Source organism: Streptopelia decaocto (genome assembly GCF_964273445.1).
Source record: "Streptopelia decaocto genome assembly, chromosome: 2".
Classification (NCBI taxonomy): Eukaryota; Metazoa; Chordata; class Aves; order Columbiformes; family Columbidae; genus Streptopelia; species Streptopelia decaocto.
In genome coordinates this window covers 26,821,492-26,848,417 of record NC_138655.1, presented here as the reverse complement: position 1 = coordinate 26,848,417, position 26,926 = coordinate 26,821,492, and the positions used below count along the sequence as shown (strand labels likewise).

Sequence of the window (26,926 nt, the reverse complement as noted above, 5' to 3'; positions counted from 1 at the left end):
AAGCATTAAAAATTAAATACTCAGCAAAACTTCACAAACACATTGGAAGGCTTGTTTCCTTAAGCCTTCTTTCTCTGACATCTTTTACAGTAAAACACGGAAGCATATTTAATTAAAATATTTAATATTAACTTTTTTATTACCCAAATAAACATAACATTATCAGCAAGATGTATTACATTCCATAGCTTGCAGTTAAATATAAATAAAATGAAGTGAAACTTTGGAACCTGCAGCACAGAAAATAAAATCTGTCACTGAGTAATGATGTAGATAGATAAAAATAGACCAGGTTTTTAAAGATGCTTGACATTTTGGTTCTATTGACTTGTGAATACTGAAAATCAGAAACTTACAGACTAAAGAGCATATCTTCCTCACGCTATCAAGCCATAAAATTATTGCTATTTGTCAGCTATTCAGTAAGAACAAACTTTGCTCTATTGCTTTTATTTCTGGTATTGCAAATGTGACCTGCTGCTGATGATGAACTATTCTGTGCTCAGTAAACTAGCAAAAGCTCATTTAATCACCAAAAACATAGTTTTCCTATGAAATGAAGTTGGCAATATGGAAGTATTCAGGGATTTAAACAGGCATCTAGTGGTACTTTAGAAAACCTGGGGTATTCAGGGGTGTCCAAGATGTCTGCATAGGCCTGACAAATAGCCCACAGGACCTCCAGGAGATCCAGGGATAGGAGGAGACCCTCTTCTGGGGCAATGACTGGAAACAAGGTGGGTCACCGTAGGTCAGCAGATTCCTGCTTAGGTACTTGAATAGCTCTGAGGTCTCTGAAGGGTTTTTTTCCAGAGGAACCGTCTCACAGTGGTGGTTAAATAAATAAATTAATAATAATCATCATAGTATGAATAAGTTATAAAATGTTATAAAACATAAACTACTATATAGCAAAATAGGAAGAAGAGGCCAAGGGGACGAGGTTTGTTCAGCCTGGAGAAGAGGCTGAGAGGAGATTTAATTCTACTGTCTAAAGAAGGGTTATAGAGAAGACAAAAACACAAAGTCTTTTTCAGGGATGTATAGCAAAAGCATGAGAAGACAGATGGTATAATGTCCATCCTTGGAGATGTTCCAGTCTCATCTGACATGTCCCTCCCCAAGCGGCCTGAACCAGCTTTGAGGTCGGCTCTGCTCCGAACAGCGGGCTGGACTAGAAGACAGCCAGACACACTTTCCCACTAAGTTTGTGAAGCTCTTGCCTAAGCTCCCACCCATTCTGAGAAATTTCAAAGTTATTTTTTGTCCCAAACCAGTTTAGTTTGCTTGCCTCAAGTAATTGAACACAGGTATCTCCCTCCTTCCCCACCTCAAGGAGCTGCTCTTCTGATAAGTGCACCAGAGTGGTGTCAGGTCCCCCAAGGGGAGGGTATTGGAGCTGGTACCAGGGCTTGAGAAGATCAACAGAGTTGCTGAACCCATAGTAACCCTGAGATGTGGACTCCCTTAGGAAATACCTAAACCCCGCCTCCTCTGCCTTTATAAAAGGAGAAACTCTTCTGAACCTTTTAAGACAGCCATAAGCCAGTTTTAAAGACCACGGTGACCTTTTCTACAGGGAAATCACTAATTATGTGTATTTTCAGTTGCATTAATGGAAACTCAAATCTTAGCTGCTCACAAAGGTCACGCTTGTCTCTTGATGAGAGAGATGTGGAAAATTACCCACATTCATTCACAATCAGTAAAACTAACAAGCAGAATGATATGTTAACACAGGCTTAGTTCATCTGGACTGCCCAAAATGCTGTGCACTATAATGTATATGCTAATGAACGGTAATTTACAGCTAATGAAATTCAAGAAATAGGCCATTTTTCTTGTTTACATGCAGACACTATCAGTGGGTCCCATTACTACTTGGTGGTGCAGTAAATACAACACAAATGCTGGGCATGCCAGTTAAACTGATTCTACCATCACATGCACTTAATAAATTGATAGACGTTTTTCTTCATTCAGAATTAAAATTTTCTTTCTTCAAGCGAAATCTTGTACCAGTGTACCTTTAATAAAATGCAAATGAAGGCCCTTTTCTGTAGGAAGTAGAGTGGTGAAACAATAACAAAGCATGACTGGTAATTCGTCAGTGCTGAGAGCTGGAGTTGAAGTTTATGTTGAATTTTAATAGACAATATTTTTCCCTACAGGACTTAAATTGTAATAATGCTGACAATTTTTATATACTGAATACCTTCTTCCATGATCCTTGAAGAACTTCAGAAGGAAAGGTAGAAGTAGTTGTCTTTCAGCAGGCAGGAGTCAAAATTGCTCAACATTGCTGTAAGCCCAGAATTGCTAGCGTCAGAGACATCATTTTAAAAGAAATATTGAGTAACCATTTGCCCAACTGGGTGCATTAAGAGAGTTAAGTAGTTCCATATAGAAGAGTTGTAAACACCAATATTTGGGTAAAACACACATAAGGAAAAGTCTTTGATAATTCCAGACTCCAACAGATGATGTTAGCATCCTGCCTGCCTAGCCCATCTTTGCAAAAAAGCTCTGTGTACCTAATAACTCTAAGCTATATTTAAAGACCACAAGGACATTTTCCATAGGGAAGCCTTTAAATATAGAACTTATGAGACAACAGAACAGGAGAAAAAAAAAAAAAAAGCTAAATCCTGGTGCAATGCAGAAATCTCCGTAGTTCTGATGAAAAACACCATACCATGACTGTGAGCAGGAAGCTATATAGAGGTGTCTTTAGCATTTACTCTTTGGATACCCAGAATTTTAAAACACTTTGATTATCCCCCTCAAAAAACTTCCAACAAACAGTCAGTTCTGTCATGTTTCGTTCACTTATTTAAAAAAAAAAATGGCAAAAGCTAAAAAATAAAAACATACCCTGGATTTCCTTTGCAGGGCTTTATTTAGATGCCCATGCTACACAGATTTGCACATATTGTTCTAACATGCTACAGAGAATCAACATTTTTGGAAATTAAATGATCTCTGTCAGGTGCATCAAAGTTTTAAATCAGTTACAATAGACACAATTTAGAAGAAGAGGAAAAAAATCAACCTTCCTATTGCATAATAAGTTTTAGTAATCATAGTGGTTGCCATAAATATTATTTACAGGACTGGTATGAATCTCAGGTATTCATTCAAAAGACAAACACTCTCCCATGGATATCTGTTTCTAAAATGTATAAATAAGAAAGTATTTGTTGGAGAGTGGCTCATACCTGAATAATCCAAAGACAGAAGAAGTAAATATAGGACTATGAAGCTCCTGGCTACATAAGTAACTTCTAATGATTCATGAGTGGTTTAACATCTGAGACTTCTGCAGCAGAGATCTTCGAATAAGAACTAATTCAGTAACATGTATCTTGAAGAGATTGCTCTCATTTGAGAGCAAAATGCTTATAAAGCTATTATCTTACAATCTTTTATTTTACATTTAATTTTCAAAACATCACATATTTGTGCTCTGATTGCAAACACATACATGCAAAAATTCTGAGAGAAGGCATTTCGACTGTAATTCACATCAGGAACAACAGGGAAGAGCTAAAAAAAAATCCATATGCATTGCCAAAAATACTCAAATGGGTTCTCAGCTATAGTAGGAGGCAACACCATTCAAATATCACGTTTTCTTTAAAGCTTGGAGATAACAGACCAACATCTATCTTCAGATGTGGTGACTAGAGAAAACATTCATACAATGTGCCTCATATTTTATGAAACCCTTTCAGAAAGTATCGTACCCAAAGGCTTTCAAGATCAGCTGAGTGGGTTTTGTGCACACATACAGACTTAGAGCACACGAAAAATAGATACCAGGATGCTTTCATTAGAGTAAGAGCCTAAAAATTCATTCAGAGTTTAAGAGATGCAAGTCCATTTTCCTTCTCTGTTCCTAATGGGAGCTCTACACAGTAAGCAGAGGCTCTATCATCTCTATTACATTTATTAATGAGAAAACAAAAAAGAAGGTGTTTATATTATTGTGACCCCCCTCACACAGCATTACCTGCATGTCACCACAGAAGTGGGTTTTAGAGATCTGAGCTTTCCAGAGACATTAAAGTCAGCCCCATCCATGGAAATATGATTCATTTGTCCAAGAAGATGGCAGGCCTAAGAATTTATTTCTGAAATTATCTACACAAAATAGTCATATTTTTTAACATATAAAATGTATTTCAAATATCATTACACAAAGAACCACTACAGACTGCTAAATGTAGGTGCAAATTTTCTAATAACCAAGTGTCCTGGTTTCAGCTGGGATAAAGTTAATTTTTTTCCTAGTAGCTGGTATAGTGCTGTGTTTTGGATTTAGTATGAGAAGAATGTTGATAACATACTGACGTTTTGGTTGTTTCCAAGTGATATTTATACCGTGTCAAGGACTTTTCAGCAAGAAGGCTGCAGCTGCCCAAGAAGCTGGAAGGGGCCACAGCTTGGACAGATGACCCAAACTGGCCAAAGGGATATTCAGTACCATATGATGTCATGCTCAGTATATATTTTGGGGGAAAAAGATGGAAGTGGGGGGGTGGGAGTGATGGTGATTATCTTCCAAAGTAACCATTATGCATGATGGAGCCCAGCTTTCCTGGAGACGGTTAAACACCTGCCTGCCCATGGGAGTGGTGAATTAATTCCTTGTTTTGGTTTGCTTCTGTGTGTGGCTTTTGCTTCACTTATTAAACTGTCTTTATCTTAACCCATGAGTTTTCTCATTTTGACCCTTCTGATTCCCTCCCCCAGCCCCCTCGGGGTACGTGAGCAGCTGTGTGGTGCTTGGTTGTCAGCTGTGGTTAAACCACAACACCGAGCTCCAACTCCAACATTTAGATGCATTTCATGTAATTGTGAAATACATAAATTTGTGGTTCAAAAATAATTAAACAAATTAAAGGAACAAAAATCAGTCAAAGACTGTTAAAATCAGAAGGCAATCTCTCCAGCACAAGCAGTCCTTCAGCCAAACTGCTGGTGGAGTTTTCCAAACCTGCATCCCTAAGCACATGCCCTGCTTGAAGTCTATTCCCGTAATCACTGTCAGAGACAGGCCAGTGGGCTAGATAAACAGCTTTTCACAAGAGTAGATCTGAATAAAAACGTTAAATTCACTTCTGCAGTTGTCAGTCATTTATTGACTTTTCAATACTTAAGAAGTGATGTGGTACTGCCACCAACTGAACTTAAGAAATGCAAGGAAAAGGGTGGTTTTTTGAGTACAAACTATGTTGTGCCACTGTGTACCTGTCTCAGCCTGGATGGAATCAGTGTCTATAACTGGAAATTCAGAGGTCTTTTCATCCAGAAACATACAGGTTGCTTGTGTGGTCTGTATGCATAAGCACAAAACCATCCAATCTGCTTCCTTCCTGAATGAAGTCTGAATCTCATCTCACATAATTCTCACCAAGGAGGCAAATCCTTAGCTTATTTTTTTCTTGTAATTTTTAGGACTATCAGGAAGCTTCGGATTTGGAGCAGTTTGTAACTCGCTTTCTTTTGAAGGAAACACTGAACCAGCTTCAGTCCCTCCAGAGCTCCCTGGAGTGTGCCATGGAAACCACGGAGGAGCAGACTCGGCAGGAGAGGTGAGCGAACCTTCTGCCCAGCTGCAGTGACAGGGCTGAGGGGCTGGGTCACGGTGAACCTCCAACACCGTTTTACATTTCGTCCAGCAACCTGACCTAGGGAATAACGTGTTGCTGTTTATTCAGTCTTTAAGCTGAAGGGGTCAATGTTTAAAGTTCGTATTTCACTTTTTTAGCTGTTCTTGTCATCCTAGTTCCTCTGCAGAGATGCTATGAAACTCCTGTGACACTCCCAGACAGACACTGACCTTGAGCTTTCTCTCCTTGAAAGCTTTCTCTCCCTGGTTTATACCAGCTTAACCTTCTTATCCTCTTTTTGTTTGTTTTTTGTTTGTTTTTTTTGGTTGTTTTTTTACTTCTCTAATGACTAGCAACCTCAAAACAAATAATTAGTAACAGCGAAAATCTGGAAAATAATTCAGTGGTTTCAATAGGTATTTCTCCTTTTTTAATTCAAAGAGGAACATGCAAGCACATTCTTTTGAGAACAGGGCTGAGAGCTCTCCCACAGGTTTTACCTCATGAAGTCTCTCCTGTGTTTCTCTGTAGACAAGGCCCAACAAAACCAGAAGTGCTCTCAATTCAATGGCCAGGAAAACGCTCAGCTCGAAGGCTTCAAAGGAACAACAGCCTGTCGCCAAATAGCCCTCTTTTTAGCACAGGTACGGTATTTCACATTTTAAAGATATTTAAGATGCATACACACTCATCTAGAGAAAAAAAATGTATGTATCTTCCTCTCAAATGCTTAATTTATACGTGGTAACTAAGACACTGTATTGACAGAAATCAATCTTCAATATAATATAGAAGGTATTAGCTGAAACTGTAAAGAAAATAAACACATACACAGATCTGAACTGATAAAAAATAAATACCTTCTTGTGGGCCAAACCGTGATGTAATTTTGGGGCTGTGGGTTGATTCAACATTTCTTAGGTAATATTTGTAGCCTGCAGATAAGAATGAAAAGGTGAAGGCTATAACTTATACAGAACCAGGTTCTGTATAAGGAGGAGGAAAAAAGAGCTTTTCTTTAATATGATTTTTTTAAAAAATCGGAAAGAGCATTTCTTCTTTGGAAAACATGAGGGGGCACTTCAGTAAACAGGATTCTTTAGACACAGTGACATTAAACATGAGGTTGCAATGAAGACATCTTCAGACTTAGTGATGTCTTTCAGAATCAAAGCATGAAGATGACTAAAACACCAAAGTACATGGTGGGCCAAGCCCACTTCTTGACCGCTCATGCAGTTCTGACTGCTGGCAGCCAAGTGCTTACCTCTTCCTTTTTAACCCTTTTTTGAAGACCCTTCTGTCACTCACATTGATGACTCACTTTCTGCCACTCACCAAATGATGCTGTTCATTCAGCATAATGATGCAAGATTATGTTTGGTCCCCTGCTGTGAACTGCTGGTGTTCATAAGAAGGAAGGTCACACGGCCTTAATCACAGGATGTCCTGAGTCGGAAGGGACCCACAAGGAACATCGAGTCCAACTCCTGTCCCTACATATGACAACCCCACAGTTCACACCATGTGTCTGAGGGTGTTGTCCAGTCTCTTCTTGAACACTGTCAGGCTTGGGGCCGTGACACCTCCCTGGGGAGCCTGTTCCAGTGCTGCACCACCCTCTGGGTGAAGAACCTTTTCCTAATGTCCAACCTAAACCTCCCCTGGAACGTCTTCCTGCCATTCCCTTGGGTTCTGTCATTGGTCACTAAAGAGAAGAGTTTGGCATCTGCCCCTCCTCCTCCCCTTGTGAGGAAACTGTAGACCATGATGAGGTCTCCTCTCAGTCTTCTCTAAGCTGAACAAACCTGTTGCTGCACTCCTAATTGACACAGTTCAGAAGGAACCTATACGTATGCAAACTGTACCAAATACTCTTACTGTATTCATGTAATTTTAAAGAGCTAAAATCTTTCTACACAGCTATTCTAACAGCTAGCTAACAGCTGACTGCTTTCCTAGACAAGATCTGTGTCTTGGCACTTGGTCTTCCTCCTTACTGCCTGCTGCCCACATGCACAGTAACGCTGAAGATGTGAATACAAACTCAACACTCAAGCCTTTGTACTTGTTCAGGTGAAGCCACACTCTGCCTCCTGTAAATATCACACCTGTGGTATGTCCCCAGCATGAGGATTTGTCTGGTCAAGACACTGTCCAATGCCACAAGAACTCTCAGCTGAAAAATAAGCAGGTTAATTAATGTGCATATCAAGAGCATGTGTTGAAAAATCTTCCCTTTCGGATAAACAACCTTCCTCTCTCCTTAGAGCAATCACTTATGTACACATTCACATGGTGGGTGATGCCAGGAACTGCTTTCATAATGCTCCTATCTGTTTCCTTGAGTATTATCCTTTCCACCTAATAGATAATTTTCTTGAGACTTAAGCAAAGCAAAATTTTCCAGAGACTTGAGAGATTCTCAGAGATGCTTGTGGCTTTGTAGAACAACATTTTCTAGTTTCACCTTTTCTATATGACATTAGGTGATTATACAGTCACAAGTATGACTGCAGTAGAAATGGAGGGCTAGGAAGCCTTCTGACAGGGTCATGCCTTATCTGTATAAAGAGACAAAAAATAATTAACATCCAGTGTCTTTAGTCTTTCCTCTGCTGCTGAATTCCATGACTTGGGAGAAAAATAGACACAGGAAAGTTATTATGATGAAACATAATCAGTCTTGAGATGGTCAAAATTTGCAATCAGCACAAGCAAAAATTACACAGCTCAAAAACAGAATGTTATTCTAGAAAAATCTAGTATAGGAAGGATCAGTCCTAAGAATCATATTGCTGAAATTCACCAAGCATCTAGGAAGGCTGTTTGCTTGGAAAGGTAAAGAAGAATCATTAGCAAGGGACATCCAGTTAGTGTTATTAAATCAGCTATAGAGACCACTGCAAAATTATATACATAGTTAATGGACAGACATATGAAAACCCCTAAGCCAGGATATTGCAAATGACTTAACAAAGCTGAAAACCCCTCAGAGTGTAAGTATAAAAAAGAGGTGTTTCAGCTAAATGAACCTTTTCCGAACAAAGAGAAAGCCCTTTCTTCCCAATGCATGCGAGACAGGAGGCTCTTTCAGGAATCCCTCAATATCAGGTTCCTGAACGTGCCATGCCAAAAAACTAGGTCATTTAGCTGCACATGTACACACAACTAGTTCTTTTCTGCAGTTCCTAAGAATGTATTTTTTGAATCGTGAAGGAACATATACACTCCTAAAGTTCGAATAATCCTGGAATCCTGCTGGAAGCACCATGGCAGGACCCTAAGGACAGCGCCAGGCTGACCACAGCAATGTCCTTGGAGTCGGGGCCCTACAGCAGGTTTGCTGTCTCTCTGCAGGAGGAAGATCCCATCGCCTTGGCTGTGTTGGCCATGCCAGGATATTTAAGACAGTCTTGACTGTGATTCTTTCACCTTCACCAGGGGAAAGAGGAACTGCAGAAAAGACACTGCACATGGTCCCTCCATGGGGTGTACTTGAAAGGAATCCTAGAGACAGGCTTGCTTGCTCTTACTTTTATAGAAACTTTCACATAAAGAAGATTAAGAAATGGCAAACTGAGAAAAATATTAAGATAGAAAAAGCTTTAACGCACACACACATACACTGTCCCCCAGGATTATTTTGCATTTTGAGCAGAAGGCGCTCAGGTTATGAGCTGCTTCCATCTGCAGAGAAGAACATTCCTTTCTTCAGGTATCAGCACGATTTCAAAAGCACTGGCATTAATCTAGAATGTAGTTTTCACTCTGTATTTGATTTCTATTTGATCTTAAAAAGAAAGAAAACAATTCATATAGTGCTTTCTTTTAGTTACACCTAAATGAACATTGAACTAGCTGCAGTACAATCCTCAAGAAGCAAAATAAATTGTAAAGTAAGCTATTAATGAATATTTTTATAAAATAAATGAATACACTACGTTCCAGCATTTAGTAATATTTTATAAATGTTAATTATTTATATTTTTCAAAGGTTGGATTGAGGAAGACAGCCAGTGGATGACTCAGATAAACAGACTGCAAAAGCTGATTGACAGGCTGGAAAAGAAGGTATGTGTTTATTTTCACCTGCTTCTCCTCTCATTTTCAGTAAAGCAATCCTTAAACCACAAATGCTTTCAATGCCACAGTCCTTCCAATCGATAATGAGTGAAACTTCAATATTACCTAAGAGAGCTAACATTCATTAAATACCTACATATTCCTTTCACCATATTCTCTCCTATTTCATGAAAGCATGACATGATTTTCCCAAGCTCCTCTTTCCCCTTCGCATCACCACAGATCCAAAAGTTGCATTATTCTATGACTGGAGGATGTTACTGTACTTAGTTATGCTTGTTTTGGGGCACATGGGACAAGCCTCTCTTTTCACAGTCTGATTTTTCCTCTTCCTCTCCAAACTTTCCCACTAAAGCTTGACAGAAAGTTTTGTTTCTTCCTTCTGCATCAGAGAATACTAATTTCTTAAGACTGAAGCACTTCCTTAATAAGTACAGTTCATCCAAAAGCTGATGCAAATCCCATCATCCCGGCCGGGAGCCTCAGGAGCCGCTCCAGCTCAGGGACGGCACCGGCCCCAGAGCCCTGAGACCTCCTGCAGTTCCCACGCCAAAGCAGAGCCCTCCGGGAGTCCGACAAATGACCCGTCTGATCCAACGATGTTTCCCAGGGCTTCTAAAAACCCGAGTGCCATCTGTCTGTACGGAAAATATCTATTTCTTTTGTTTTCAATCAGGTTTATTGCTACACTAAGTTTTATAAGTAGGTTTATGTCTGTGTGAGGTGATTTTTTTTATTTTTGGAGAAGAAAGAAGAGCAGAAGAAAAAGTAAAGTATAAATTCCTGTGTCATTCTCTACATAAAGTGTCCCTATTGAAGGGCAGATGGACAATTTCAGATAGGCGCTAAGGGAGTGGCTGAATTCAGGGGATTTTGGGACTCAGAGTATTTCTTCCTCCTGGTCTAGTAGAGGCGAGGTTTTCGGTTGAAACTCTCTCAGATCCAGGAGCTGCTCCAGTCCCAGTGTGGCTGATGCTGCCCCTGCCTGCAGGTCAGTGCTCACCACGCGTGAGGCTCTGCATGTATCCCAGAGATGGGGATCCACGCACACCAGCATGGGTGTCTTTGCACCTGCAAACAGGCAGCACCTGCAGAAACACAAAAGTGCAACAGCCCGATCCTGTTCCTTCTTTCCAGCTGATCAGGATGAACATTCCCCTGTGAATGTTGTCATGGGCTTCAAGTCCACACAGTAGTTGTGGCTGGACCCACAGCCCTTGCTGAGGCATCAGCTCAGACCTTGGGTCCTGGCAGACAAGTGTCTCTTCCTTGCCCGCTAGTCCAACTTGAGTTCAGTAGAAAATTATATACCTAGAAAATAGTTAAGTAAGGGATTTAACAAGAAGACAGGCTAAATGGTGGTGATCTGGCACAGGGCTCAGCAAGACAAGCATGCTGACCTTTCTCTGCCATTGCTCCCTCCCAAATGAACAATCTGCTCCTAATTCTTTTCCCCTTTGGTCCCAGTTTCGGACCAAAATTTGATATTTCTGTGATCTCAGCCTTATGACTGATTAGCTGCATTATCAATAGTCACCCCAGCACTGCTGGCCTTGCAAGACTCTGTTCCCAAAATGGAGTCCAGTTCTCCCTTTGGTTATCCCTCAGGTCTGACAGTCTCTCGCATCACTTCTCCTTAACCGGCTGTGAAATCTGGCCATTCCTCGTGGCACTGTCTGTAAAACTTCTATCAGCTTCTCACTCTGCTCCTTACTATACTCAGCAGCTACTCATGATCTGCTCAGTGCATTAAGCCCCTGGCCAGGGCAGACTCATCCTCCTGCACACAGCAGCTTCCTCACAGAGGTCATTTCTGCATGAGAAAAGCAATTACACAGCAGTTGCCACGCCAATGACATTTTAGTAGCAACTTGATTTTTTCTGAATAGCTGTAAATTGTATTTTGAAATGTCCAAGCCCATAATGAAATGTAACTTTCTCTTTTAGTTCAGCTTTACTCCCAGTTCTGCTTCGGAAGCAGCAGCTCACTGGCCTCCCACAGTGACCTCCCAACGTGGACTGATGCCAAAAGCAGTTTAGGGAAACTTAACTTTTAAAAGAGTGTTACTGAAAAAAGAAACCTGGCATACACTAATAATGCAGTGCAAACATTACAGGAAGCAGCCAACCATTTTGTAGTATATAAACGTACAACAAGGGTGTTCTAAAATGACTCAATCTGCTACAGATGACAAAGAAACTCAATTTGAAAAGAGAAACAGTGTCAGGGCATAGACCTTCCATAATTATCTCCTTATCAATATAAAACTTGATTAATAAAACACAGCAATTAGACAAGCCTAGTTTTGCCAATAGACAGACTATACTCACTTTTGCCTAACTTTGCATTTCATTGACTTTGTATCTCACGGTCAGGTCTAACTGTGAGAGGTGAGAAGTCCACCATTTGTGCAGCTTCTCCAGGACCAACTCCTTTGGTTGGTCTTCCCTTGCACCTTCTTTCCGGCCTCTGTGAAGTAAAAAACCCAGATTACTAGGCACACAACTCAGAAATCATAAAACTTCTAGTTCAATAAAATATCCTAAGGTGTATTTAAAAGGCTGTGAGAATTCTTTTGTATTAACAACAGTTCTCCCAATTTTATTAGATTTTACACTTTATTGCAGGAGATCCCTGTGACCCATGTTTAAACAGCATCTAGCAAAACAGCATCTGGGTCATGACCGGGACAGGCATGTATTGCAAAAAGGATGTCAGTACCTCTTAGCAGTAGATCGTCAGTCCATCTACTCTGTTATGAAGTCAAGTCAAGAAAAGGCAAAGTCAAGAAAAAGCAAAACTGATTGCTCAAATGACCAGTGACTTCAAACTTAAATGAATTAAGCAGAAATATCAAGTGGTAGGTCAGCACTTCCCACCTGGGATGAGGCTGTTACTTGTATCATCTCTCGGCAGTAACTTCACCATTTTTAGCCCAGCCCATGTTCCAGGTTAACCCATCACGTTCAGCCAAGTGTTACACTTCAGCTGTCTTTCAGCAGCTATACTAAAACTCTTCTTTTTGACTTTGCCCTGAAACAGATTAGCAGGATCACACAATCACACTGAGAGGCAATTTCACAAGCTACCACTCCTCAGCTGAGCTGAGGTAGGACTGAGAAGGCGGCACAAAGCCTCGGCTCTGAGCTGCAGTCTTGGTCGGTTTTTATTTCATTTCCAGGTTGCACAATAAGTGTCTGGTCAAGCTCTCATCTCCACACTGGGCTCCTTCACTCATGCTCAACACTGAGTCAGTCAATGCATCTCCCTTATGAGGAAAGGCTGAGGGAGCTGGGTCTCTTTAGCTGGGAGGAGACTGAGGGGTGACCTCATTAATGTTTACAAATACGTAAAGGGTGAGTGTCAGGAGGATGGAGCCAGGCTCTTCTCGGTGACAACCAATGGTAGGACAAGGAGCAATGGGTACAACCTGGAACACAGGAGGTTCCACTTAAATTTGAGAAGAAACTTAATCACAGTGAGGGTGACAGAGCACTGGAACAGGCTGCCCGGGCAATTTGTGGAGTCTCCTTCTCTGGAGACATTCAAAACTCACCCAGACACATTCCTGTGTAACCTCATCTAGGTGTTCCTGCTCCAGCAGGGGCATTGGACTAGATGATCTTTTGAGGTCCCTTTCAGTCCCTGACATTCTGTGATTCTGTGATGCCCAAGCGCTCATTACACAGAACTGAGGACTGTGTGCCAGTGCTCACATGCTCCGAGGTCACAGCAGGCTGTCTGTGTAGATTTACTTCATGTGTGCAGTCCTGTCATGTCTAATGACATAATATTACTGAAGAACTTGTAGAAATTATTTTTAACTTCTTGAGGGGGCCAGCAAATCATCCCTTAGTAGTTCCTACTGGAAAACTAGCTGGTGAATGGTTGGTTTAGTGTTGTCTAACTCTTCTTCTATCTTCTGTCACAGGTGAATTTAACTATGAATTAATCCCATAAGTCATCCTTTTTCTTTTTATTTTTTTTTCCTGAAGTTCTGAAGTTATATATACTGGAAAAACTAGAATTAAGTTTACTCTAGTCATATACTGGAAAAACTAGAATTAAGTTCACTCTAGTCATCCCTTTCCTCTCTTTTTCCATACTTTTCCCCAGAAAAAAAAAATGCACTGGAAGGAACAGCCACAGGAATATGTATTTTTTCTCAGGTTTTTTATCTGCAGTGACAAATGAGCTGGGTGTTTCCTCCCCGCCTCTCCCCCATTTCATGCCCTTCTATTCACATTGTGCAGAAGAGGTTCAGCTGCACAGCGGTAACTGCGACTGGTGCTTGGCTCCTGCCGAGCTCTGCTGCTGGTGCAGGTTCCCTGTTCATTTGAATTCTGCCTGCACACCTCATTGGCTTCTCAGCGAGTACTGAATTTGTGTTAGCAAATCGCCTGCTACCTGAGGTTAATCAATCCCTACCCAGCTGCAAGTAGGTTTTTTTAATCTTTGTTACACAAGAATTGTTTGCAATGAGAAGCAAAGCACCACTAACGGTGCATTTTACTCCAGCTGCTTGTTGCAAAATTATCTGCTTCTTCTCAGGCATATGGATATTTTTTAGAATATCCGTATGGCACTGGGTTAGAGGGTACTGCGTGTGCCTAGCATGTAACTGATAATTTTGTGTGCATTACTATATGGTGTTTGTATGAATCACTGACTCATGAAGCGTGCAGCCAGTTGGCGTGTTAAGCAAGCACACTGCAGCCCCACAGATGCCTCTTCTTGCTGCTGCCCAGTCTGTCCTCAGAAACAAGTGCAGCAGTTCAGAAACCTGACTTGGAGCAGAGTGCACGTATTTTTCAATGCTGGAAAACAGTCCCTTGCAACTATCTCCCCCCCACCCCAAAAAGTTTCTGCTGTATAAAGGTTTTGGTGCCATAATCATAGCTGATAGTTCATCTCAGATTACCATCCTTGCTCATCTCTGTAGTCCACCTGACAATTTGAGAAGGTCTCTTCTGAAGGTCTTTTCTGAATTAAACCCAACATACATTTGTGAGCAAGCGGATTTGATACAAATGGAAGACTACCTGCTCAGCTTTATAACACAGAACTGCCTGTGTTGGATTTAATAATTTAAATGTGCAGGCTTCTGCAAATAATGCAATGCTTGTGTTTGGGTTACAACTAATAAAGAAGGGATTTAATTATAACTTCTGGAAATAGAATCTAGCTATTGGAATAGTTTGTTAAAAAGGTAAGAGCAGAGTGCAGCTGTATTCTATTCTCTTATATTTCTATTTTCTTTTCAACTGCCTGAAAGGACCTAAAACTTGAGCCATTTCAAGAGGAAGTGTTGGAAGAAAATGCAAAATCTGTAAGTGCTTTTCAAGATTATGATTTTTGACATTTGCTTTTCAATGTCAGGTAGTGAGACAGCAACTTCACCTGATCTCTTCTGTTAAAAAATAATAAATAAAGAACCACCATCTTCACTTTTTCCCAGTGGTAAGAATCCATTTTAGTCAGCAAAATATATTGTGCAAAATGACAACACAACAAAACTTAGAATATATGGGCAAAACGTTTATATTCATTTTTGCATTGTTTTCAAATGATACAGTGAGCCAAAAACTTCACTCACATAGAAGGAAAAGGTGTCATTAATAAGATTTACTGAATTTCGCTTCAGTGTTTATGTGCGTATATCTTCTCAGCTCCCAATCACCTGACGCTGCATGCATGCTTTAAATCCTAGTTGTACAGTCCCACAACTGCTATAGGAAGCCTTACCAGCAAAGATGGGAGAGTATCTAATGTTAAGCAGTAACCAATATTACAACTTACAAAACCAAAACCATAAACAGAAATAAACTTACTTTAATTAAGTTATATCCCAAGATCAAGATGCATTTTTCAAATACACTAGCATTCCTAAATTCAGGGCTTTGAACCTAACAAAATGCAAGTCAAATACACATGAAAAAATAATCATAATAGATGATCCATCAAGTTCCTTATTTCATTACAGGAGTTGTATTACATTTTTTCTTTTTTAAATGAGATTATACAATATTGCTAGACAGGCTGCTTGTGAAGAAGGGATAACCCACGAGATAACAGTATGAATAATCATGGCAGAAACAACTCAAAAACTGGTACAAGAGGTGAAGTTGTATTAATTAAGAAGCTCATAGACTTTCTTCAAATATTTCATTAGTAAAGTTGACAAGCTTGCATTAGCTAAACAATAATAATAATAATTTGGGATGAATAGGTCTCCTGTACTGCCCTGTGTTTCCATAGTCCTTTTTATAAAGATTACTCATTTTTTGCAGAAAGTTGGAGGAAAAAAACACTCTCTGTTTATCATTTAACATGGGCTACCTTAGGCATCTCATTCAGGTGTGAGTCAGAGCTCTAAAAGGTAAAAGACCACAAAAGCATCTCATCCAGTGTAACACTGCATCCGGTGCAGACTGTGGCAATATACTCTTGTCTCAAACCTCATGCCCACTTGCACCCAGGTTCATCCAAGGAAATGCGCTGACTTTATTACTGAACATTTCAAAGATCAAAATTTGCTTTGCAGTCTTCCGAAAAGACTCTCACATCCCGGCTTTGGATGTCTCTTGCTTTCTCTGGAGTGGGCACTCATTTTGGGTGTTTCCATTCTGTGCCTCAGCCTGCCTCAACATAAGAGCCACACTCAAGCATTTCTACTTCTCCAGAGTGCTAAAACAGGGACAGCAAACCTCGAAGGAACTTTTGTGGGTTTTCTTTGATGATTGTGGGTTTTATATGTTTATAATAGACTTTTCTGAGTTTATAGTACAAGGAATTCAGAGTATGATACAGCAGTAATATTGTCATGTTTTTGTATCAGCACATAATGATTGTTCAGCGTCAGATGTCTGTGACAGAAGAAGAAATTGAGGAATTCCGGCTTGCTCTGAAGCAGTACGTGGAATCTGCTTCTGCTCAGGGTGGCTGCTTGCAGTAAGTGCAACGTTATTGTCTTTGGTCCAAAGGAAGGAATGTAGTCTGATTTCTTGACTAACTATTAAGTGGAGCTGGATTATTTACGAAGAAAGAATCTGTAACATCTTCTTTCCTGGCTGGTTATGCATGTGTGTAAGACAGCTTTTCAAAGACAACTAAAACCAGAAAGACATGTCAAAGCAGGTGTGCAGACTTTAACTTGTATCACAATACGACAACACAGGCTATGCCAAAGATGCTAGACAATCTTTTAAGGCTTCTCAGTTCTGCAGCTCATCAATTCACAGCTTCTGGAAGCTGTGAATTGTCACTCCTTATTGGAAAACTCATTTGCGATCCTTCATTTGTGCTTACTTGGCAAGTGAGCAACTTATCAACTTGTTTGCCAGTGCTCTGCTCGGCAGCTTTCAGAATCTTCCCTTTAGGCTTTTTAAAATTTTCATTCATAATACAGAAGGGGAAAAATTAAAAAGCAAAATTGCCAATTAAATAGTGTATTTCTGCTTTGCTTCCGTTAGAACTAATAAAACATTAGAATAAAACAAAAGAATAAAGTTTAGTGAATAAATTTAGAATAAACATACTGGAGAAAGCTACTACTCTAAACACTACAGGCCATTACGAAATAAGTATTTGTATAATGCGTATACAATACAAGATCTTCCTATATATTCAAAGGCTTCAAAGTTTCCTTATCACACCCCTAGTTTATAAACCTTGTTGCTATGAGATTATCACACTTCAGATTCTATCAGTAGTGTTCACACACACCAGAAAAAGTAAATTAAGCTGGAAGTAGAGTAACCTTTTTTACAGTAGTTCACTTGTAAAGGCAGAGATGAGGAAAATAAAATTATATTGTCTGCCAAGAGCTGGAAAAAACATAGAAAAGAAGCCTCCCCGGCCACCTTCCAAAACTGAACATCCAGCAAAACACTCTAGTGGCTGGAAACTTGGCAGGGGAAAGAAATTACATGACTTCAGAATGCAACTTAAATGATGGCAAAACGTTTCTTTCCCACATTTACAGACATTTGGTAAATCTGTAATGCCACCTACCGGTTGCTTTTTACTGTAGCTGTCCATGGCAGACTTTTTTCCAACAGTTCTTGATATTTTTGCTATTTTACAATGTACTTCCACGTACAGCAGGAGAAAACCAATAAATCATATGACTTATTGCTTATTACAGTATGAGATATGATCTGAGACCAGTTTGCAAGCACATCAGTAATAGTAAGATCAGCAATCTCACACTTGGGTACTCATAGAAATACAGATATATATGTTTTGTGCTGTACATCTAAACACCAATTCGAGTACTGAAGTGCATTAAGCACCCTAAATGCTATAAAACTTTTATGTTCAGGAAAATAAATGGGATGGTTCTGTGCAAGTGATCAGCAGAAATTCCGTGGGTCATTTTTCACCCATGATAAATTATTAGCTGAGTACTATAAGTAAATAGTACCCAAGGGTATTATTTTAAAAGTGTATCTGCAGCAGACATCAGCCTGTCTGGTTTTATACTTCAGTAATGTTTGCTTTCAAAACAACTAAACTCTGTTGCTTTGATGCAGCTCTCATACAAAAGGATGACTTCTCACAGTGTAATTCTTCAATGAAACAGCACAAGTTACTCTATAAACTTCCATGAACTGTTCTACAATGTGCAATATGCTGTATTAGCTGATCATCCCTGAACCACAGTTGTTTGATCCATTTTCTGTATTATTGATTAGCAATTCTTTAGATAGATGACACTATTAGAGCGATATGAAAAATTAGTTTCATAGAGAAATTAATTGTAAGCACAGTAATATAAAATATTAATAAATTAAAAGCCATGAAAATTCTCCAAGAGTTCATTTGTTTGTTTGTTAAAAAAGCTCATATAATTTGCAGTATATGATCACTTATTTGATAAATTTATTATTTGGGTTGGTTTTTTGTTTGGTTTGGTTTTGTTGTTCAGAAATCACTGCATTTGGTTCCTACTCATAAGCAATTTGGAATAAGATATGTATGTCCAATAACTTTGTCATGTTTGATTAAATTAGTTCTGTCCTACAATTCTTAGTGTTTCCATACAGAAGCTTCCAAGTGATTCCCGCTTCATTGTTTATGAGTTCTGGAAGAACAGCAATGCCTGGAATAGGTAAGTTTTGGGGGTTTTGTTTGTTTGTTTGTTTGTTTTGGTAATACAGACAGTTTTGAAGTTTAGAAAGCAATTGTGCAGCAAGACTGAATATAAATTCCTTTAAATACTGCTAATGGATCTCTTGCTAATTATATCACAATCAATATTGCAGGGCAATACTTCAGATCCTAAAGACTAAAATATACTGAAACATATAAATAAAAATGCCAGAAAGACAAAGCTAACTTGAATAGCACATAAAAAGTCTGAAAGCAAATAGAGAAAGCAATGGCATCGGATGTTAGTTGATCAGAGCCAAAAGACTAGGGAAATGGCAATATTGCTACAGTTTAGTGACAGTGAAAGAAATAAAAGGAGCCCATGAGTGAGACAAGAGCGGTGCCATCCAGTAACACACCGAAGCATGCAGGCAGTCATGGGGAGCTCCTCCAAAGCTTCTCAAATCCACATCACTAAAACCCATCCAAAAGATTCCAAGGGTGTCTCTTTTGGGCCCAAAATAGAAGTTATAATGATTAAAAGGCCTGTCAGCTGAATTATAGCTTGCAGCAGGCAGATGGTTAAGAAATGGAGACAAAAATATTTTCTTTAACTACATTTACTATTATTAAAAAAAAAAAAAAACACCACACACACACAAAACCCAACCAACCAAAAGAAAACCAAACCAAAACAAAAGCAAAACTAAAAAAAGTGCAAAACAAAACAAAAAAAACCCAAACAAAACAAAACAAAAAACAACCACAAGAACCAACCAACGAACCCCTGTGGTCCTAAATCGGTAGACAGAAAACATTCCAAAGGAAGACGGAGAAATCTCTTGAAGCTGAGTTTCTTTCCTTTTGGACAAAACTTTCAGGAAGACTCAAGAACACTTGTAATGCATCAACACTACAGTGGGTCACAACCAAGAGATGAGCATCAGAGTCACAGTTAACTGTACAGAAAGAAACCTGTGTTTAATAGAATATGCAAGCGCCTCACAGCTTATCTGGTCTCCTCTGCCACTATCACCATTGCCGGAGTCTTAAAGCACAAAAATCTCTATTACAGCATCAATTGTAAAATTTCTGATGCTCATAAAAAAATTTAGCTGCTTTAAAAAACTTGGTATCTTCTTCTTTTTTACAATAATTTAGCCACCTTCAAATGAATTATAGCAAGACATTCCAAAGAAGTAATGTGGACTTCTTGAAAACTCCAGAGCTCATCACAACAATGCTGGTCCCTGGTAAATATCCATTTTTCACAATACTTTGTTTGTTCCATGTGAAGAGTTCTACTATATTAGTGTGTTCTATACGTAGGCCCACTCCATAGTATCACCCTTAATCAGATCTTCTTTAGCAAAGTATGGAGAAGAAGGGGGCTCCAAATGTTTTCATTTTAAGCACAGAAATGTACACTGCATCAGCAAGAATAATACCCACAGTGCTTTATCTTATATAGTACAAAGATACGCTAGCATATACTATTTAAGGAAATATCTAGAAGAAACAACACTATTTGTGAATAGTAAAATAGATTAAGATTTTCAGGCAAAAAAATGCTTACTGTGGAGGACTTCAATTTAATCATCTGACACAAATCTTAATTACTAATAATTGATATTTACTAACCAATTACTGCTATGCTATGTTGAAACAGGGAAAAAAAACAAACTGCTTTGAAAAAGCAAGCTGTTAATGATTCCAAATTACTATTTCTGACACAAACCAATGAGCCTGCAAAATCTTCTTAAAGAAATTATAGTTGAGAATGCAAGACGAAGCAAAGCAAACGTCACTCTCACATCTACAGAGGGAGGACAGCAACAATTTTATCTTGTGCAACACAAATCTACTACAATGAAACCCCATTTTCCCTTATGTCTGAGTACGGACTAAATTTAAAATAATAAAACCCCACCCAGTAGAAAAAAAAAAATTACATGGTTGTATACCCGAGCTTTCTCTTTAAAAGAAACCAGCCAAGACATTTTCAGACCTCATGAACCTGATCTGAACATGCAATTATATGCCAGGGATTCTTGCAGTATCAGGAGATTGCACTTAATGAACCAAGAACCCTTCACATTTTGTATCTTACTGAGAAATTGCTGGATATAAGACAAACTTGGCTGTAGAAAACAACACGGCCTTTTCCCAAACTACTTTGTGTCCAAGAGCTAGACCAGGTATGACCCAGGAGTGTTCCAGAGGTGCTTTACTCACAGGTAAAGTGCAATTAACATAACATAAAATAAAATGTAAACATCATTTATCAATGCCTAAATGTAGACATGTCTGAAATGGGATTCCAAATGCTCATTAAAGCATCCACTCTGCCTGCTAAGGAGGATTTCAGTCCGCAGCTCTCCATCCTGGCAGACAGTTGCCATAGAAACCACATTTCTCACTGTGCAGCCTTGCTGGGGTGGGGGTGGGCAAAGGGGAGTAACGTATTCACAGTTAGTTTTACAATTTTATCGATATTCTATAATTTAGAAGTCTGTGCAGACATTTGAACTTTTGTTTCATGGAAAGTACTTCCCATTTTTGAGCTATACAAATCATATTTGTATTTGAAAGACAGAAAATGTTCATGAAGTAAAAAATGATGGCTGCAATACTACCAGTACACTTTATGAAAGAATTTTAGACACCTTGAAGTGACACCAGTGTAAAATTAGGAAAAAAACCCCAACCTGTCTGCAACTAGCACAAGGATAGGCTCCATTTTAAAAACAAATTCACCCTAGCTCAGACACATCTACAGTTTTTTACACACCTGGTTAACTAAGAACTGAAACAATTCTAACTCGTAATCTGAATCTGATTCAAAGATTACAACCCTAAAATCTTCACTCAGCTGATTAATTAAAATTAATAAGGATACACTTACCTAAGAATGATTCAGAAAGACATGGGATTTCAGGAGTGTTAGATCCAATATTATCTTAAAGCAAATTCATTTGCCATCAGTTAGCAGGAACCACAGCCTATTATGATCACTTGCACACCTGTTAACTGCCCAATCCACCTGGCCAATCTACCAGGATGCCATGAAACACCCAGTATATCTTCAGTGAATCCCCAATCTTTATGTAAGATCTGGACTTGAGGACTCTGGAGAACCTTTTGCTGAAAAAATTTGAAGTTAGGGGAAAATCATTGAACGTTTATGACACTGTAATACATGAAAAAAACTGTTAAATTGGCAGGTTTGGGGTCAAAATTCATTAATCCACTGATGTGTCAGAGACTTCTAGGCTTTCATAGCTCAAATTCCAGTAAGATTCTTAAATCTTTTCAAGATTCTTCTTCAAGAATAACATTTTTCAGAAAAATGCCAAAAGTGGAAGGCTTTATGGACACATTCATAGAAACAAGTTGTGTTCATTAATTTAATCCTCAAACCGTAGTGCAAAACCTACTGAGCCTCGAACACTCCTGTGCTAAGGGGACTCAGCATCTCAGATACAGTCACAATTCCTTCCTTTCCTTCCTATCTCTCCATATATCTTGTTGTTCCTCTCTGCATAAGGTTCAGTTTGAAAAGGGCAAAGGTTAAGGGCTGTGGGGAAGAAGTATAAATGTCTATAATCTGGTGATTACAGATCTTCTTTGACAGAAATTACAAGTCCATCAGTTCTCTTACTTTTGGGGCAAAACACTCTTAATTCCTAGAGTTGTGCAAAAGGAACAGCACTAGGTTTGAATAACGTCACCAGGACAGAAATCCATTAAAGGCAGCATAACCCCCCAGGGGACACAGCACTCACCTGAAATATGGACAGACATAGTGGAACAGGAATGATGATTTATGTGGTTTGCTCTCTGGGATCTGGGCACTTAACTCTATGCAGTCACACCTATGACACATTAATGCTTCTCTGGATGTGATCAAAAAGAAAGAGAAATTCTTGTGCTAAAGCCACTGCCCCACCAGTTATACTCAGCTCTCCTAGTATTCTAAATATTCTTCTCATGCCTAGAGAAGTTTTGTCCTTGAAAGTATGCAGCTTTCAAATAAAGTAGTATTAGCTGCATATACAAATGAATTTTTCTTTATCTATGTTACAGCTATTTTATTTAGGATTTTTACAAGAGGTAGAAAAATAAATGCTGCTTGTGATAACAAGTAACTAAATAAATTCTCCTCTCTTTCAGCATCGTGGTGGGTCCTCAATAACAACTAGAAGCTGTGGTTCCAAGTAATGTTAATGTTGCCTTGTTTTTCATTACAATAACATTCATATTGCAGTGTACAGGTGTCCTGGGTTATGAATTTATGATGTGACTCTGTTGGTTATTATGGATGTGATCCTTTCTATTTTAAAATATGGATAACTGCACATTTATTGCCTTCTCTTATTGTGACTAATTCAGTGAAATGATGCATTCTAAAAGGTGACATAAGACAATTATGCTGAACTGTTTATTGAGTATATTCAGTCCAAACTGTCACAAAAAAGTGCATCTTGGCTGGTATGACTAAATATTTGTGCAAAGTTTTAGTCTTATGTTAATAAACAATTGATATTAATGCTGCTGTTTTCTCCTTTTACAGAAGAAACATATATGAACATGAACAAACATTTTCGTAAGTAACTTATGCTTCAAAGAAGCTTAAGTCATTAATTAGTAGAACAAACATAGGGACAACTCTTTGTGCTAATACAGAACTTCAGTCATACAGGAAATGTTTTGCCTATGACAGAACAAGGCAGTACCATTTTCTCTTCATCTGCACATGACCAAGGCATTTTAGCTTCCATTGTATCAATGGAGTTATGAGGCAAAATTAGTTGCCTAAACAAAGGCCCCGAGTAAATGTAGGGTATCCCAACTCCTTTTCCAGCTCCTAGCTGAGGACATGAGTTATCTACACATTGTGTGTCATTTTTAGCCTGGAAAAAGGAGGCTGAGGGGCTGACACCACTGTCTACAACTACCTGAAGGGAGGTTGTAGCATGGAGGATGTTGGTCTCTTCTCCCAAGTAGGAAACGATAGGACAAGAGGAAATGGCCTCAAGTTGTGCTAGGGGAGGTTTAGATTGGATATTAGGAAAAATTTCTTTACAGAAAGGGTTGTCAGACATTGGAACAGGTTGCCCAGGGAAGTGGTGGAGTCACCATCTCTGGAAGCGTTTAAAAGATGTGTACGTGGGGGAACATGGTTTAGTGGTGGACTTTGCAATTATGTTTAACGGCTGGACTGGATCTTAAAGGTCTTTTCCAACCCAAATGATTCTGTGGTTCTACTCTATTAATGCAAAGTGTAGACAGTTTTCTTGTTCTGATTCATGATGAGAGATTTCTCATTTTAGTGAAACTGTTAGTAATGAGAGACTTTGTACCTTGAAAGAAGGTACGTGTTCCCTAAATTTTAAGGAAAGTCTTGTGTCAAGACAGAGAATTCAAATTAAGAAAGCAAGCAAGTGACGTTTTGGGGAAAAAAGAAATTAAGCTAGAGGAGTACGTACCCTAAGACATCTGAGATTGGACACAGCCAATATTTGTTGTTCCATTACTACTGCTAAGGAAGGGAGGTGGGAGCAAGCAAAAAGCACCAGTCAAGTATTGGTTCAGACTTTATGGTCAGACAAACTATGTAGCTACGTAACACAGACAATTCAAGCACAAAATTCTGTCACAGCAAAATGTAGTATTATTTATTTTCACTGTCATTGTATTACCATCTCAGGCATTACAAATTAAAGGTTTGACTTTTAAAGTACTCAGGCAATTACAGGAAGAAACAGGCACTTCGGTAAGTTTCATGGGGTCCGACTTTGACCTGTAGGTACCCAAGTACCATCAAAAATATCAGAGATCTGCATCATATGTAGCTCCTTCATTGATGGATTTCCCATCTTCCAAACAACCTGTCACTTCTTGCCTATGTCCATAAAAGGGTTGCTCTTTTCCTGTAAGACAAACAAACCCTCAAATTACTTCAGTCATAAGAGGTAATTTAAGCCAAGTTTTCATGGGTCTGCTTATAACCCTTTTCTAATCCACATACATTTAACAATTTGGGTTTTTTTTTTAATTAATGCTAACAGTTCTACTTTCACTAATCTGAAAGCTTCCTGTCAGACTTTATTAACACAGTAATATCAGTTCAGTTGAAATCATTAGCTGTGTGTATGTAGGCCTGGTCTCCACATCTCAAAAACCTCAATGTCTTTCAGGACAAATACAACCCACAGCCCACTAACTTTAACAACAGACTTGTACAAGTCACTCTATGAAGATTTCTACATTTGAAAATATGACTTTTACACACAGATGGCTATATACTTCAGCAGTAACTTCAAAAATTCACAACTACAGAAATCTTAAGATGGGTAGGAACCTGAACACTCATTTCAGCAAACCGTTGACAACCACCAACTCTAAAATACAAGATCATTGACATGTTGTAGGATTGTCTGTTTGTCATTAGGAATTTACTTGGATGCCTCCTTTTGCCCCTTTTAAGCATCATTCATTTAATTTACACATGCATCTCATTGATCCCTCTGGTTTCTATACAGCAAAAGGAGTGACACAGGATCAGTCAACACACTGTAATTTTCCCATGTAACTAGAGAATCTGGTGCATGAGGGAAACTGAAGTGCAGAGGAAAGAGGATGAATAATGGAACAGTTGAACACCACTTGCTGTTCTGTTTAAGTAAATTAAGTAGTTTTGCATACTCCATTGAAAACAAGTCCTGAATAATGGTATCATCAGGATACGAACATTCTGCTATCATTTCTGGTACTGCTCTACTAAAAAGTACTCTCTTTAGATAACTTGTTATCAGGATGCCACAAGCAAAGCTGCACAGAAATCCAGCTCAGCACTTACCTTAGAGATTTCAGGAACAGTAACAGTCAGATATTTTCTCGCTATCATTATCAGCTATGCTACAGGATGTCCTTAATATTAGCCTATCTCTCCCACCCTTCTAGAAACCACAGAGGCTATGAGAAAGATTTTTTTATTTGTTTTTTCTTTTTAACTATTGGAAACATACAATAAAATCTGATGAGAGAGACACAGCTTTCACAGCCTCCCCAACCCAATTTTGTGTGTGTGTGTGTGTTTTTGTTGTTGTTTTGTTGTGGTTTTGTTGTTGTTTTTTTTACTGGGAGGGTCACCGAGCACTGCAACAAGTTGTGCAATCTCTCTGCAGAGAGGCTCTTAAGTCTTTGCCTGTGGAGATACTCAAGATGTGACTGGACATGATCCTGGACAACTTACACTAGTGCTTGGGCACTGGAGCTGGACTAGGTGATCTCCACAGGTCCCTTCCAAACTAAATGATTCTGGGAAAATTCATTAAAAGCTACCAAAAACATGCTTAGGAAAGAAAAACAAACAAACAAGCAAAAAAAAAAAAAAAACAACCCCAAAACAAGGTTGTAGATTATAACTGTCTCATCACTAACAGATTAGAAAGACACAGCATCTGGAAAACACTGTTCACAGCAAAACTAAAGCTGTTTGTACTTCTTCAAGGCCTTCCACTATTAATCAACTTGTTGTCTACTTCCGTGCAGAATGGTCGAACTCTGACAGCCTGTCTCAATAAGCATGGTGTCAAACAAAGAAGGCAATTTAACATGACAGACTGATGTCGCTGCACTGCAACAGAAGGGGCCTGAAATCATTGCCTTCTCTAGATATATTAGTTTGGAGTTTATCTTCACTTTTTCTTTGATTTCAGGTGCCTTCTCAGGTAACATGGCCAAGAATTATGGAATGGTTTTCCTTCAATCTACATTTTATAAGAAGTATTAAGAAAAATCCATTCCAGGCTCAATCTTTTTATGGGATATTGGGCTCAGACTATTCTCATTTGAGATAAACCCTCTCCTGGACAGAAAAATTGCTTATTCAGTGTCACTGTTTTAAGAGGAGCTATACGCCAATGAGCCCGACATTCTGAACAGAGGACTCTCCTACTTTCATATTGACTAATTAGTCCTGTATTTCACAAAAGTCTCACTAGTAATGCTTTCCAAGAAATGCAGCTAACTCAGAAGAGGAAATAATACAGGTCTTTGTCCCATAAAAATGTTTGTAGTTATTGGGGTTTTTTTCTTCTAATTCTGAAATGTGTTTTGTCACTGC

The 26,926-nt window shown here is 38.9% G+C and overlaps 1 protein-coding gene across 1 annotated transcript in view; it reads left to right on the top strand.

Moving 5' to 3' along the window:
* NECAB1 (N-terminal EF-hand calcium binding protein 1) overlaps positions 1–23,344 on the top strand; it is a gene marked incomplete at its 5' end in the record, with an annotated part of 58,331 nt that extends 34,987 nt beyond the window's left edge. The window contains 8 exons of the mRNA XM_082046439.1: positions 5,461–5,597; positions 6,147–6,259; positions 9,613–9,689; positions 14,978–15,031; positions 16,541–16,653; positions 18,737–18,814; positions 19,957–20,048; positions 22,969–23,344. Coding sequence (XP_081902565.1) covers positions 5,461–5,597; positions 6,147–6,259; positions 9,613–9,689; positions 14,978–15,031; positions 16,541–16,653; positions 18,737–18,814; positions 19,957–20,048; positions 22,969–22,997 — 693 coding nt within the window. The 3' untranslated portion in view covers positions 22,998–23,344. The remainder of the gene's footprint in view (positions 1–5,460; positions 5,598–6,146; positions 6,260–9,612; positions 9,690–14,977; positions 15,032–16,540; positions 16,654–18,736; positions 18,815–19,956; positions 20,049–22,968) is intronic.
* Positions 23,345–26,926: the final 3,582 nt, after the last annotated feature.